This window comes from Zerene cesonia, chromosome 19 (assembly GCF_012273895.1).
Source record: "Zerene cesonia ecotype Mississippi chromosome 19, Zerene_cesonia_1.1, whole genome shotgun sequence".
NCBI classification, from domain to species: Eukaryota; Metazoa; Arthropoda; class Insecta; order Lepidoptera; family Pieridae; genus Zerene; species Zerene cesonia.
This window is the reverse complement of record NC_052120.1, coordinates 9,279,012-9,293,155: the sequence shown is the minus strand read 5'-3', so window position 1 is coordinate 9,293,155 and position 14,144 is coordinate 9,279,012. Positions and strand designations below refer to the sequence as shown.

At 32.6% G+C, this 14,144-nt stretch overlaps 1 protein-coding gene across 1 annotated transcript in view; it reads left to right on the top strand.

Annotated features, from left to right (window-relative positions):
* Positions 1-22: 22 nt before the first annotated feature.
* The window catches only part of LOC119834424 (gamma-aminobutyric acid type B receptor subunit 2), a 41,827-nt gene continuing 27,705 nt past the window's right edge, over positions 23-14,144 (top strand). The window contains exon 1 of the mRNA XM_038358782.1: positions 23-534. Coding sequence (XP_038214710.1) covers positions 186-534 — 349 coding nt within the window. The 5' untranslated portion in view covers positions 23-185. The remainder of the gene's footprint in view (positions 535-14,144) is intronic.

Genomic DNA, 14,144 nt, shown 5'->3' with positions numbered 1-14,144 from the left:
AAATATACGAATTAGAGTATTTTAATAACACAAGTGATGTGTATTATTATAGTGATTCAAAAAGCAATAAGTCAAAAGCATATTTTACTAAATTTATAAACGAGACTAATAAGAAATACGAATATAATTACAAAGATACAGAAGAAGCGATCAGAGATGCGTCTTGGAAGAGCAAAGATGAATCGATGGAAAAGCTAAAGATTGATGATGAGACGCGCACAAAAATATTCTACGATTATTCGTCAACAGTGAACAAAACTGGATCACGGGTGAGTGGGATCAACAATATTTCAGCGCCGATGAACAAGAATGGAGGCCGGAATTATATTCATGAATTGCCTACGGATAAATATGAGAGCGAGAGAAACAAAACCGTACTAAAAACCGGAGGTTTGAATGGGACGCGTGATGCAAATAATTTAAGAGTTGAAATGGAATATCCCATTGAATATGGGGGCGAGCGTACGGAATCGTTGGGCAGTTCCCTCGACCCTTCTGATGTTACTGGTATGCAATCAACATTGGAATTAGAAGGTGAGTCATTTTGATTACATGAACTTTCATGGTAAGTTGTGTTTTAATGATTCATTTGAAATTCCCATACATTTGAATAAAACGTAAAACACATATCTCCGACTCCGCCTGGGTAGTCTTTTATCGTTGAAATAATATAAACTGTCCTACCTTTTAAGTTGGATCAAACTGCACATGATGTACATTTGATTAAAATCGGTTGAGTTGTTTAAGAGTCCTTCGCGGACAAACAACTTGACACGTAATTTATATATATTAAGATTTTGTTGGGACGTACACAACTGCACAAGGTAACAATATTCAAAATTGGATATATGCGTGTATTATGATATTATATGATATCTCCTAGAGGTACGCATATCTGCATATCGTAGGATATGGTATTTACAATTTAAAAACTTCTAAAAAGTGTTAGGAAACGTTAATATATTTTGAGGCTATTACAATTTACTCCAAACAAACTGAAATATTTATGTATATCTAAATATAAATGAATGAAACTTGAATATTGTAAGATATTTGAATTTAATTATGTTACAAGAAAATTGCTATCATTTAAAAACTTAATTAAATAAACGACAATATTCTATAGTTTCTCTTTCGATATTAATATTCTCCTTTGAGCTAATACAGGTTCTTTAAAAAGCTTTTAACATAGCTTATTAATTAAAATCTCGCTTTTAACCATCGCGTATTTAACAGAAACGCATAAGTGGCAGCTGACCTTTGCTCCTTTGACTCTGTAAATCGCATAAAAGCAATTTGCTATTATAAGGGAACACTAATGACACTAAACACTGGGTAAAGGGACGTTACATTGATAAATAATTGCTTTAAAATACGATACATTGATAAATATATGCTTTAAATTTTTTGACTTTTATAAATGCAACGTAAAATTTTGCAACAGTGAAATCTGTGGAGTTGACCCATTTTTGTGAATTAAAAAATTTGTGAATCGAAAAATTATATATTATAACGTTACTAATTCATCATCATCTTCAGCCTGTATATGTTCCCACTGCTGGGAAAAGGGCCTCCTATGAGGGTTCATGCCATAATCCAAACGTAAATAAATGAAATGTTTTATTTTATATCGTATAGTAGTTTTAATTGAGAAATAAAATATATAAACAAATAAATAACAAATAATTAATTGATACTTATGTGTAATGAAATTTATGAACATACATATACCTACAGACTTTATTCAAAAACTAATTCTACATCCGAAAAGTCCTCTGATTCATCTTAAATTACAAACCCACGTGTTAGTATAAATCAAAACAGGTATTAAAGTTTCAGGCTTTTAGCAATTTAATCAAAGTTTCTAGGCATGGCTGTGATGTAAATTATATAAGATATGTATATAATTTTACTTACGATATTGCTCAGATGGTAGCTGAATAATAAGATAAGCTATTCTAGACTATAATGTCGGTAATCTATATCTGATTCCAATTTCATCCACATCTGTGTAGTCGTTTCGGAGTGAAAGAGTACGTATATGTATGAGTGAGAAGTAGGAAAATGTGAATAGGAAAAAGAGATTACCTGAAAGTTAGTTTTTTAAGCGCCATTTATTTCATCATCATCAGCCCACATATTTCCCACTGCTGGGACACAGGCTTCCTATGAAGTCTAGGTTCCTTTTATTGTAATAACTTCAAAATCATGGATTAATCATCTTTAAAAGTTACGTAAAGTAGTAGTACTCTTTACTGCATATTTATTTATACTATCCTTGCTCCTATATGCATTAATTTCTTATCTATATATTTGTACACTTTCTTGTATGTATTTATACACTTTCTACCTTTTCAAAATTTACATTTCCTATATCCAAAGGTTGCCTGGAAGAAATCGCTTCTAAGCGATAAGGCCGCCAATTTGTACAGTAGATATTGTTTATTGGTTTTTGTTAACTGTATGTGCATTGTACAATAAAGTGTTAATAAATAAATAAAGTAAATTAATGATTAATCAGCGTATCAATTGCTCATCTTTAATTTATTATATTAGTTTAATATTATCACTATTTTAAAAAAAATCTTAACGGCCTTCATCAAATCGTCAGAACTAGACCAAAACAAACAGGAAGCACACCGCGTGGGCGACTTTGAAATAAAAAATAGAATCATAAAAATCGGTTCACCCAAACACAAAATACAATCGAATTAATAACATCCTCCCTTTTTGTAGTCAGTTCGAAATTCCTGTTAATACATTCGAGTAACATCTCTGTCAGTGAGTACCATGCTCGCTTTAATGTTAAAAACGTCGCGTTTCATAATTTAACTCTTTCATGTTTTTAATCCATTCCTGCTGCGGATGTCTGTTAAATTTTTAAATGTAAGCCGTTCATACATCCAGGCTGGGAATATCTATCTATATATTATATTATTTGCTTAAATAACGCACACTAACGTATTTGTATCTTTGTATATACTTACTTATAATAAATCTGTAGAGTTTGTTATGTATGTGGGTTCGAAAGTGCATTTATGGAGGGAAGCTATGAGATATATAACATCATCTACCTACGACGTAGGTGAAACTCAGCTAGGCGTACACGTAGAGGTATTTTTTGGTCGCAGAATATTGTATAATTTATAGTATACGTATTTAAATACATAATATTATACAAGATAAATGTATTCCCAGCTTGGATGTAACAACGGCTTACATTTAAAAATTAGTTATAAATTGAATTAATGACTAGACGTGTTAATAAGCGCTGGTTCTAAGATACTGCTTGTATATTTTAACCCGGATATATATAAATACGCTTAAACTAGTTCCCATCAAAATTAGCAAAACGTAGCAGACAGACGGACTTTATAAATGTGAATAACTTGAGACAAACTAAATTTTAGACTAATCAACGTAAATCTAAAAAAAAATATCATAAGATCTTCTTCGTGAAGCCTCGAATCTTACACGTTTTATGTTTAAAAAGAAACTTTTTAAAAAAAGAATGCATGTTTTTGTATGGGAAACACAACATTATTCGTATGTATGATATACGAACTATTTAAACAAATAGCGTGGAATTCGTGAAGTGAAATCTCTGTATTCTTTTACATCTTGGATTTGCACAAACGCCATTATTCTAATGATTTCCGAGTTTCATTCGTAGGCCGGTTTTGCGTTTATATGTGAAAGATAATATACGAAACTGAAAGAAGCGTGGGCTTTTCCTTTTAGGTAATTACGAAATTCCGTATGGTCGTGTTTCTTACCTACTTTGTTCAATCCCTGCTAATATTATAAATGCGATAGTATCAGTCTTTTTTTCCAGTCCAAACCATTGTTACAATTTGGACGAAATTCGGTATTAAGATACAGTATGACTGGGTGAAAGACATAGGACATAAGAATGGATTTTTCCCATTTCTCTCCTGATGCAACGGGAAATACCCAGGAACTGTCTATATTTTTCTCGATTCGCAGACGAAACCGCGTGCGGAAAACTAGTATGTAGACTAGTATAATTTTAAGGCATTAAAAGACATTTACCGAATCTAAGACGCAAATGTTTAAATGTCTGTTTATACATTCAACCGTAATTTTCATAAAATACCCTCTTGATAGCGGATTTAACGACACAGCTATTCAATTTAACATATAAACGAACAAAAGACTTCAACACATTGTTCTGGCCTAACTCAGTCAAAACAGCAAATATTGTGGTTTGTGAAGCAAACTCTGTAATAATTTTGAGTGAGCTTAATAATACATTCGAACATATCAATTGCGCATGTGTGTTAGATGATACACAAATACACAATTCACGCACACAATAATACTCGTATTTTGTTTATGAAATGATAAATCTTTGAGTTTCGGTGCTTACGCTATCTATAGGATTTCTAGTATATTATACTACGGCGATAAAAACTACAGAGTTTCTCTCCGGCTCTTGTCTGTAGAAACTGCTTTCCGAACCGGTGGTAAATGTTAAAACCATGTTACGACGATTCAAAAATGCTTCTATAAGAAGTCTAATTAAATAAATAAATGTTTGACTTTCGCGTTAACATATATCTATTAACTTTAGAAGTGGTGTAAGTGGATAAACAAATTAGACATGTGTTTATAAGGCCTTCAAGTATCTACTGCTTACAAAAAGCCTAAAAAAGTACGACTGTGGCTATGCTAATTAGATAGTGTGATTTAATTTTAACCGCTTGTATACGTGAATAAACTTCCACAATTTTGATTTTCGTAATTTACCTACAAATTAAAATGTTCCTGGTATAATATTAACAAGGTTATGCAAAATAAAAGGTTATATAATGAACTGCATTGTTACTGCTACAAACGGGTTGGCAACAAAAGCATGATATCGTCTATACACGAAGAACTGAAATAAAATATTTGTATACAATACAGAGAGTAAAGGATAAAAATGTCATATCAATTGAATGTAAGCACACCAGCTTTTTAGAGGCGGTATCGCACATGTGCTTTAATTTTTCCGAGTTACATAAACAACTGTAAAATCCCTTCCTTAATTTAATTTGACTTCTTACTGCTTAATGTGGGCTTAAGTCCACTGACAAAACAAATTGAATAAATTATATAGCAGTAGCTACATAAAATGTGTTAAATGTTATTATCAATAGCCTATTTCATACATTTAAAAGCCGCCAAACCATCGCAATGAAGTAAAAAAGTAAAGGTTTATGGAAGATTTTGTTATTAAATTTTTTAACCATTGTTCCCGATATCGAAGGAGATTTTTTATTCGAATGTTTTTTTGTGGGCTTATTACTTGATAAGTTTGCGAGTTTTCAATCGATTGACATGATCCTTTTTTGTCGGATATTAATTGTTATCATTGGGACCATTTTAGAATCGGCATCGGTACCTCCTTATTTAGGGGCGTCAGTGACCTTTTTAGTAGAAATGATTATGTTGGTATGACAGCTCTTTGCTGGTATATAAAAACAAGGTTTAAAGAGTTAAATAGAAAATAGCAACGACTTCAAATTCACTTTTGCCTTACCATAATATCAACATACATTCTCTTTGACTGTAAAAACTTTAAGCCGATGTGAGCTTCGCTATAAAATACATATTGAAACTGCACTGCACGGACACATCAACTTGTTAAACTTTAAAGTGCTCACATCTAACATTACACTAGCGGTGTAGTTCAAAACAGTACTTAACATACGGGCTTACATGAACTATTAGCCGCTTGTAGAAGCTAGAGGTTGGACAAGCGTTTAATGTGGTAGTAGGGTGATATAATAGAGATAGATAGAACACAATATAGATTTAAAGAATTTGTTTAACTATAAGAAATTATATGGTTTTATTATGAATATTCTTATCTAGTGCGTGTGAAGTAAGTGATTTATATTCTTTATTCATATTTATAATGGTTAAATTATTAACGTTATTTGATTCTTTAAGACGAATAATCAGCTTAAACTAACGCTATTGGATAAACATTGTATAATTTGTGTTCTATTGTATTACTTCTTGTAAATTATACGAGTCGTTGAGTCTTTAATCTTCTTAAAAACTCAAGATGGGACCTTTAAATGGTCTAGATTAGATTGAAGATTATTGATTGAGCATTATTTGTTGCATTTAGAACTTGCTACTTAGGAAAGTTTTTGATATTACTAGCGTCTCGACCCTTCTCTGCTCGGATTAAAAGGTATATGTCCATGTCAATAATTGAAAATTAAGTTTTCTAAAGAAACTTTTCTATTGTTGTAAGAGTTTGAAAATAGTTCCAGACTCAAAACTAATAAAGTTTTGAGTTTGTTGAAAAGAATCGATCATCATCGCCTTCATTGGTATAGAAGTGTATAATTGGCATATTATAATAATGTGGGTGTGTGATAAAAACTACTGGAATGTTCTGGAAAAGCATGTAATGACAATGACGTATTATAATCGTATCCGTGTTTAATTCGATAGATTATTACTTTTTTTTGATACATACCTACATTAACGTTCACCAGGAATTGCATTATTATATTATAACCTCTATTATTCTGTCTGGTAATGTGTCAGTCGGATTCGCTGCACTAAAGACCTTCTGCAAAAAATTGGTCACCCATCCGAATACCCCATCCAATTTAGGACCGTCCCAACCAACACTACCGTTGCTTAATCTCGATTTATTTATTATAAATAGCCGCAAGAGAAATTACCTAAATAACTCACCAAATTTCATTATTTCTTATGTTATAATCCATACTTACTTTTTTGAAAAGAGAATCAAAAGTAATTAAGCCTCAACTTTATATCAAAGTAAAGCAATTTAAAAAAATCTCCAGCAAACATCAATTAATTTCAGTACAACTCGTAAGTGACTTCTCAAGTTATCTTCAATTTAAGTACTTACTTCAACTCTGCCCTTTACCAAGAAAGCGCCTTGATTCACACAGACTGGTACATCTTACAGAGCGAAACTAAATTTTACACTTTATTGAAACCAACATTGCAGTTAGAATTGTCGAGTAAATTATGATGAGAAAAAGCACTATTGGTCGAGATAATATTGTGTAATATTAAAGTATTTAAACATGAATTAATTTAAAACATATGTACACGCATTTAATGCTTAGCAAGAGAAATGCCGTAGATAGTGTAGAAATAAAAGAGCTTTAAAAAAATTCAAATGTATCTATTCATATCAAAGGGATTGTTATCTCGTGGCAATTAAAAATTCAGTAGGAACATTTTGTGAGTCTCTATTATTTGGATTCTGTCTCTATGTGTATGTTAAACACAAGATAGAGTCATAACTTATTTAGAGATAATTGAGTACTAAGATTCGCAATTTTTGAATTTGAATTTCAATTAGATCCTGTTAATGTGAGAAACGCTTAAAGTAGTATCGGATATTGGAGTCGACTTGGTCTGTACTAACTAATTTAAGACTTCACCCGGCTCACGTGTTAGCTGGGTAAAAGGACGTAATATTTTTAAATATACATCGGGAATCTGGTGATCCGGTTGCTTCCTTCTTTCCTTATCCTTTTCCCCTTAAAAGTGGTCAGCGCTTTCGCAAGCACTACCTCTACGAATGTTCATGGCCGATGGTGATCCCTTAACATCATCTCGACGTACAGCTGGCTACCATCCCTTCGTTGTTGAGGTACCATTTTTACGCACAAAGCGTTTTCAGAACTCTTTTATAAACCGAACTGCGAAGGAGTGGAATGCCCTACCCGCTTCGGTCTTTCCGGAAAAATTTAATCTGGACTTATTCAAAAAGAGAGTGAATAGGCTCTATCTAGACAGGCATGCACTTCCTTAGACTGCAACACTGCTTACCACCAGGTGGGTTGCAGTCAAATGCCTGTCTATCACATGTAAAAAAAAAAAAAAAAAGGCGAACCATCAGCTCAGTTGTCCGCTTATAGCATATAGAAAAAGCTTATAGGTAAGCCTATTTCCTTACATGCTATTTCTATGAGAGTACAGAAAAGCTTTCGCTTGTTTATAAATAGAGATTACTAAAACATATCACGTAGTGCGACACCTGTAGGTTTACTATATCTATATTGAAGTAGGCTTGCAGACAGGCACGTATTTGTGGAAAGATTGGGAACAAAGTCCTAAATCAGCTCTCTATTTAGAGCTTTCACAAACTAGAAGTTTGTTTTTATATTGTCTCCATTGGGAATATCAATTTATTATTGGTTAGATAAGTTTGACCGATGGAACCCAGCAATATAGACAAGAGAATTCGTTCATTTTTTACTTTTCTTCGACGCTTGTATACGATGTTTGAATTACTATTTCTCCCAGTTACACTGGACATTGGCGCAGTCCCTCCGTTGGGTGAAGCCATTAACAAAGAGAAAAAGAAGTTCGAATATTGAATACAAAATTTATCCCAGTTACGATAAACTGCTACCAAAATCGGTTAAATTACTCCTATCAGTGACAGTAAATCCAATATTAACATTAAGCTTCACATCATCAATGTTATTAGTAAACGTCTAATGAATGTTATCTCATAGTACCTACATCGGCAATCGTGTTTCAATCAACCCCGAAACATTCCATTAGGAACTCCTCATTGACACTTATCGCGAGACCGACGTGTTGGAAATTGATTCGGCGTACTGCGTTTAAATTACGTTATCGACTTAGCTAGAAGTTTAACCGTGCCTTGATAAGGCCTACTCCATAAGAGGGTTATCATCGAAACAGTCTGATTAAGATTCGTGAAGAGACTCGAGAACAAGAAGAATGCATGCAAATTATCCTACTAATATTATAAATGCGAGAGTTTGTAAGGATGTGTGTGTTTGTTGCTCTTTCACGCAAAAAGTGCTGAACCGATTGCAATGAAATTTGGTACGTAGACAGCTGGACAACTGGAATAACATATAGGCAACTTTTTATCGCGATATTTTTACGGGATATCGACTTACGCGGGTGAAACCGCGGGGCGCAGCTAGTTTCTCATAAAATTGATTGTTGAAATTCTTATTAAATATTACCTTCTCCCGCATTATTGTTTGTGAAATATCCAGAGGAAAACTCTGTATTTTGTTTTAATATTGCATCGTTTTCTTCTTTGTGCTTAAATAAGAAAATTGAAACTACTAACAGAATAAGAAATAATTATTTTCTATCTATCTACAATCTATTATAACTGTGGTTATAGGTTTGTGTTTTAATTTTAACCAGTTATTATTGATACATATATTCTATTTTTAATCGTTCAATTGGTGTCGTTCATTTTATTGCGTAATGTTTCACCATTAACCTTGAGTTTGTTCAATTTAAAATGTGGAACTGTGTTTACTTTAAAATATGATCGCGTTTCAACCGCTCGTATACAGCAGGCTTTGTATGCACAGCACAAACATTGCTTCCAATAGCTTTCATTGGCGAATGACATGTTTGCGATGATTTTAAGTCTGATCAGTCGTCAATATCTGATATGGGCTCGATGATTTTGTGATGCATTGGCGCAGTAGTTATTAATATTCTGTATTGTATTAGATAGCTTTTAAATTACACTATGAAAAGTTCTTTTAATATCGCTTGCGTCTATTTATAACGTCTGTTTATTCATGTTGTTTTAAGCTCTAAATATCTTTAAAAGTAACCTTTGATACTCATTTGGAAATACTGATCATTGTGGTATGAAATTGTGTGACTGATTTTCATTAGGTTATTTGTCCCAATTATGGGGTAAATATTCAAATTTAATCGATTGTTTTTCTACATATCAAGCTCACATTGCGTTGAATTTAAATGTATTTATGTGAACATTGAGGAAAACTATTGAAGAGTTAATAATTTTGTCAAAATTTAATTTTATAGAACTAGGCTATTAGAGGTTGTATTTTAATCATAAATAAACAATCGCTTCGCAATATTCTTAAGTGCATACACGTTGTAGCTACTAACCAACGATGCTGTCACAATGCTACAAATAAACCAACCATATTCATAAACAAAAGATGGCATAATCTTTTATACAGCAAACGTGGAGAAAGCTCTCAAGCTGGTTTATTGTAGGAGACCAAGATAGCATGACCTTTGCGACCTGCCACTAGCAATGAGTACAACTACTGTGAACTTAAGTAACTGTAAAACAGGTAATTTTATAAATTAAAGACTTTTTAAACGCGATTAATTCATTTAATTATTTAACCCGACGTTTCGAACACTATACAACGAGTGTAGTCACGGGGAGACTAAGATATTACATGTCTTAAAGAATGACGTTCAAAATCCGTTAAAAAGTTATTAATTTCTAAATGTATAATACTCGCGTTAAATGAAACACAATAAAATACTAGATGATTTTATATTTTACGTGCATTCAAAAATAATTATTGTAACAAAAAAGTGAACCGTCTTCAAATTGTTAGCACTAGATCAAATTTTAATGGAACCGCATGGCAGGCACCAGCTTTCAATTAAAATAACAATCATAAAAATCCTTTCACCCAACCAAAAGTTATGAGGTAATGAATCACAGAAAATACAGTCTAATTAATAACCTCTTCTTTTTTTAAGTCGGTTGAAAAACCTAAACAGTACCTACCTTCTAGTGCCATAGACTTTATTTGATGATGAGTGGGCCTCCGCCCGTAGCTTCACCTACGTTATAGGAATAGACAATACCCGAATTTTACCCTTAACGTTTTAATTCCATTATATGTATAAATACCATGGATAAATTCTTATGGCCTTTCAGACTTCTCAAACTTATTTATTTTTCTCATCACAAATGGTTACGTGCACACTGTATTAAGTCTATTGCTCGCGTCTCAAACTGCCCTTGTTTATTTCGAATGTTAGAGAAAGGGGAGTCAATAACTAGTCCGTATTAATATTATAACAACAATACTGAATATACGTGTAATAACTAAAAAATACCCGAATTAAAGCAGACAGTAGAACCTACATGAATCATTTACAACGAGAGATGAGATCATTCTATAACATTCCTCATTCGCTGCGAAAAATTGCGCCCATCTTCACGTGGAATTGTTATACGCAATTTACTCAGCAATTCTTTATGAATTTAACGAAACACGCACCTGCTTCTACTGCTTTACGTTTTATTACAGAGAATTCTATATTAATTGAATTGGTACTTCGTTAACAAATCATTATTACGTTGCTTTACCTTGTATGTCAATGACAAGTAGGGCGATAGACTGTTAATGTATTAAACAGAAGAAAAAAACGGACTTTTCAATTATCACATAGCACAAATTACTGGACAAATCGCTGAAGTTTGGCATATAGATTATAAAAAGTTAAATTTTAATATAATTTGTATTCGAAATCAAGATATGTATTCTATATATGAGTATATGGTAACTCGCTAAGCAAATGGATTTAAACGGTTTTATTTGTTTTTTTATTTATCTATTATCGAATTTGAACACCCGTCTTTTGCTTTACCATACCGTCTCCTTAGACCACTAGGTCATAAGCCATGTACACAATTGTAATATAGCCTTAATATGCGAGATGAAATATAAATATGTAATAAAAGTTTTAATATTGATAAATAACAAATACGTGTAGCTTCAGAGCGTTGGGAATTGACGTCGGGGCAGCCTTGATTTTCAATATTTCCAATGAGATACATTGATGAAGTTTATGTTTGTCATAAAAATTATAATTACATCGGGGACTATTTGTACTAGTGAAACAAGTTACTTCGTCTGTTCTCAAGAATACATTTATTTCCATTTTCGATTGAAATTTTTCAACGTTTGTGTTTGAATAGAAATGAATGTTATTTGATCCCATTTTAGAATTTGGTAAAAAAATTATAAACGGCTATGGACGAAATGGAAACAAAATCTTATTGATTAAATCGTGCTGTTATATAGCCTATTACCTGTTGTCAGTATACAAATGTAAATCTACTTTTTTGCTGTACTAATAACAATAAAGAAAAATGCAACTATCAGAAGATTAAGATATGATTATTCAAATATATCATTAGGTGGAATCCGAAAATTGCGTATAAAACTTCATACCACAGCATACAGTAAACAAACAAATAAATACATAGATACGCTTATAAACTACTATATATACACTTAATCAATATAAAGTTTTAGGATTTCAAATCAAAACCATCCATATTCCATCACGGTCATCACAATTTGGGACACGTGACAGTGATAGGATACAGGCGTTCCAGACACCCGTCAGCTAAAACACAATGCAATACGATATGCTTGTTTTCCAAATAAAGTGATAAATGGTTTGGCAACGGACTAGCTTTGCCCGTGGTTTTTCTTGGGTGTATTTTATGTTCACTCTATAAACGCGCGAGATTCGTCGTATTTGTTTCCAGAGGTACACGAAAAACAGCATTTCTAATTCTGATAGGTTTTGAGGATACATCGCTGTATATTGTACAATTAAACGAACTTGACTGAATAATTAAACGACTGGCTTGACCAAAAAGTTCTTCGCGAAGCACACAATGCGTAGAGTGTGATACTACATAGATAATTAGCAAGTATATCTTGGACCAAGATTTGGACAAGTATGTTAACAGATTTTCATAATAAATACAACATAAATAAACTGATATAATTGTGGGAATAGGTTGAGTTTTCAAACGACGTTCCCAAAAACTAAGGAAGATATCAACTATACTGATTTTTTTGGTCTTGTTAACTCCGTGGGTTTTTAAGAAGTCGATGTGACTCTTTATGTGCTTGATATGGATTTGTTGTCATTTCGTTCATCTCTTAATTACCATTTAAATCTGAAATTTAGAACTTTATCAACGAACTCCCAACGACATTTTATAATGATTACATTTTAAAAACTTCGCTGAAATAACTTCGAAGTAATTAAACTTTGTGACCTCGATAACGGCCATTGATTATTTATTGTTTTATTGCGAGTTGGGATTCAGGAGTTTTCGTGATCGTTGAATTTTTGATTAACTGATTACTAAAGTAGCGCTTTTAAAAATTTTTTGATGTGAAATTAATTGATATTTATGTAAGAGCGGGCAATGGGAGCCTGATGGTAAGCGATCACCATCTTTTGATTAAATATTTGCAATGGAAACAGTACCAACGCAAATGCGTTGCCTGTTTTTATTACTCAACCGTAAGGGAATGATTGATGACGTGAATAAAGGAGTAGAATGGGAAGGGTGACGAAAAGGAATTCCTCCGGATCCTCCACTCATCGAACGAAACATTGTATTGAATGCTACTATTTCATGACGATCTTCTGTGGGGGTGTAGTGCAAGAAACCGAGACCTTCCCTCGTGCGAGCTCTCCCAATTCGTGCCGAAGCGGGCTCGATACTCATGCTTAAAATGGTATCAAATAGATGAACGTAGGAGAGGACACTCATTGAGTATTCAGAAGTCATTAAATAGAGACGGATTTTTATTTTGCTTTTTTAGTGTTACCTGTATTTGTTTAGATTTAACTCGTGTAAAACGATTTCATAACAAATATGTTCATAAATTCTTTACGTTAGCATTCATGTACATAAAAATATATATAACAACTAACCGTTCACCCCAGCTTTGCCCGTGGTATACATATAGCCTATATAACTCTCTGAAGTTACAGCTTTCTTCTGGTGTAAGAATTTTTGAAATCGGTTCAGTAGTTTTTGTGTGAAAACATTACAAACATAGATATAAATCTTTCCTCTTTATGACTTTAGTATTGATTTCGTGAAAAGACAATAACTGGCCACAATTGCGCGACATTTGTAAAATTGGTTGTAGTGAGTATCAGTTACTTTAATGAAATTGCAGTGTTTCACTGTAGAAACGCTACTCGTATTATTACAAATATTTTCAATATGAAAGTTTCGAGGAAGGGAAAGGAATTTGTGCGCAGTCACAAGCGGCACCGTGATTTCATAATAATTTATTATATTTGTTACAAATATGCCTTTGAAATAAAATCGAGTGTAATTTTTAAGATTTAATTTTTGTTATCGAAATTAGATCCTCTAGTTATCCGCCCCGGCTTCGCCCGTGGTACGTATACATCCTACGTAACTCAGTAAAGACGCAGCTTTTTATTTATTTATTTATTCTTTACAGTACATATTGCCTAAAAATAAATTGACATTGTAAAAAAAAAAAAAAAAAAAA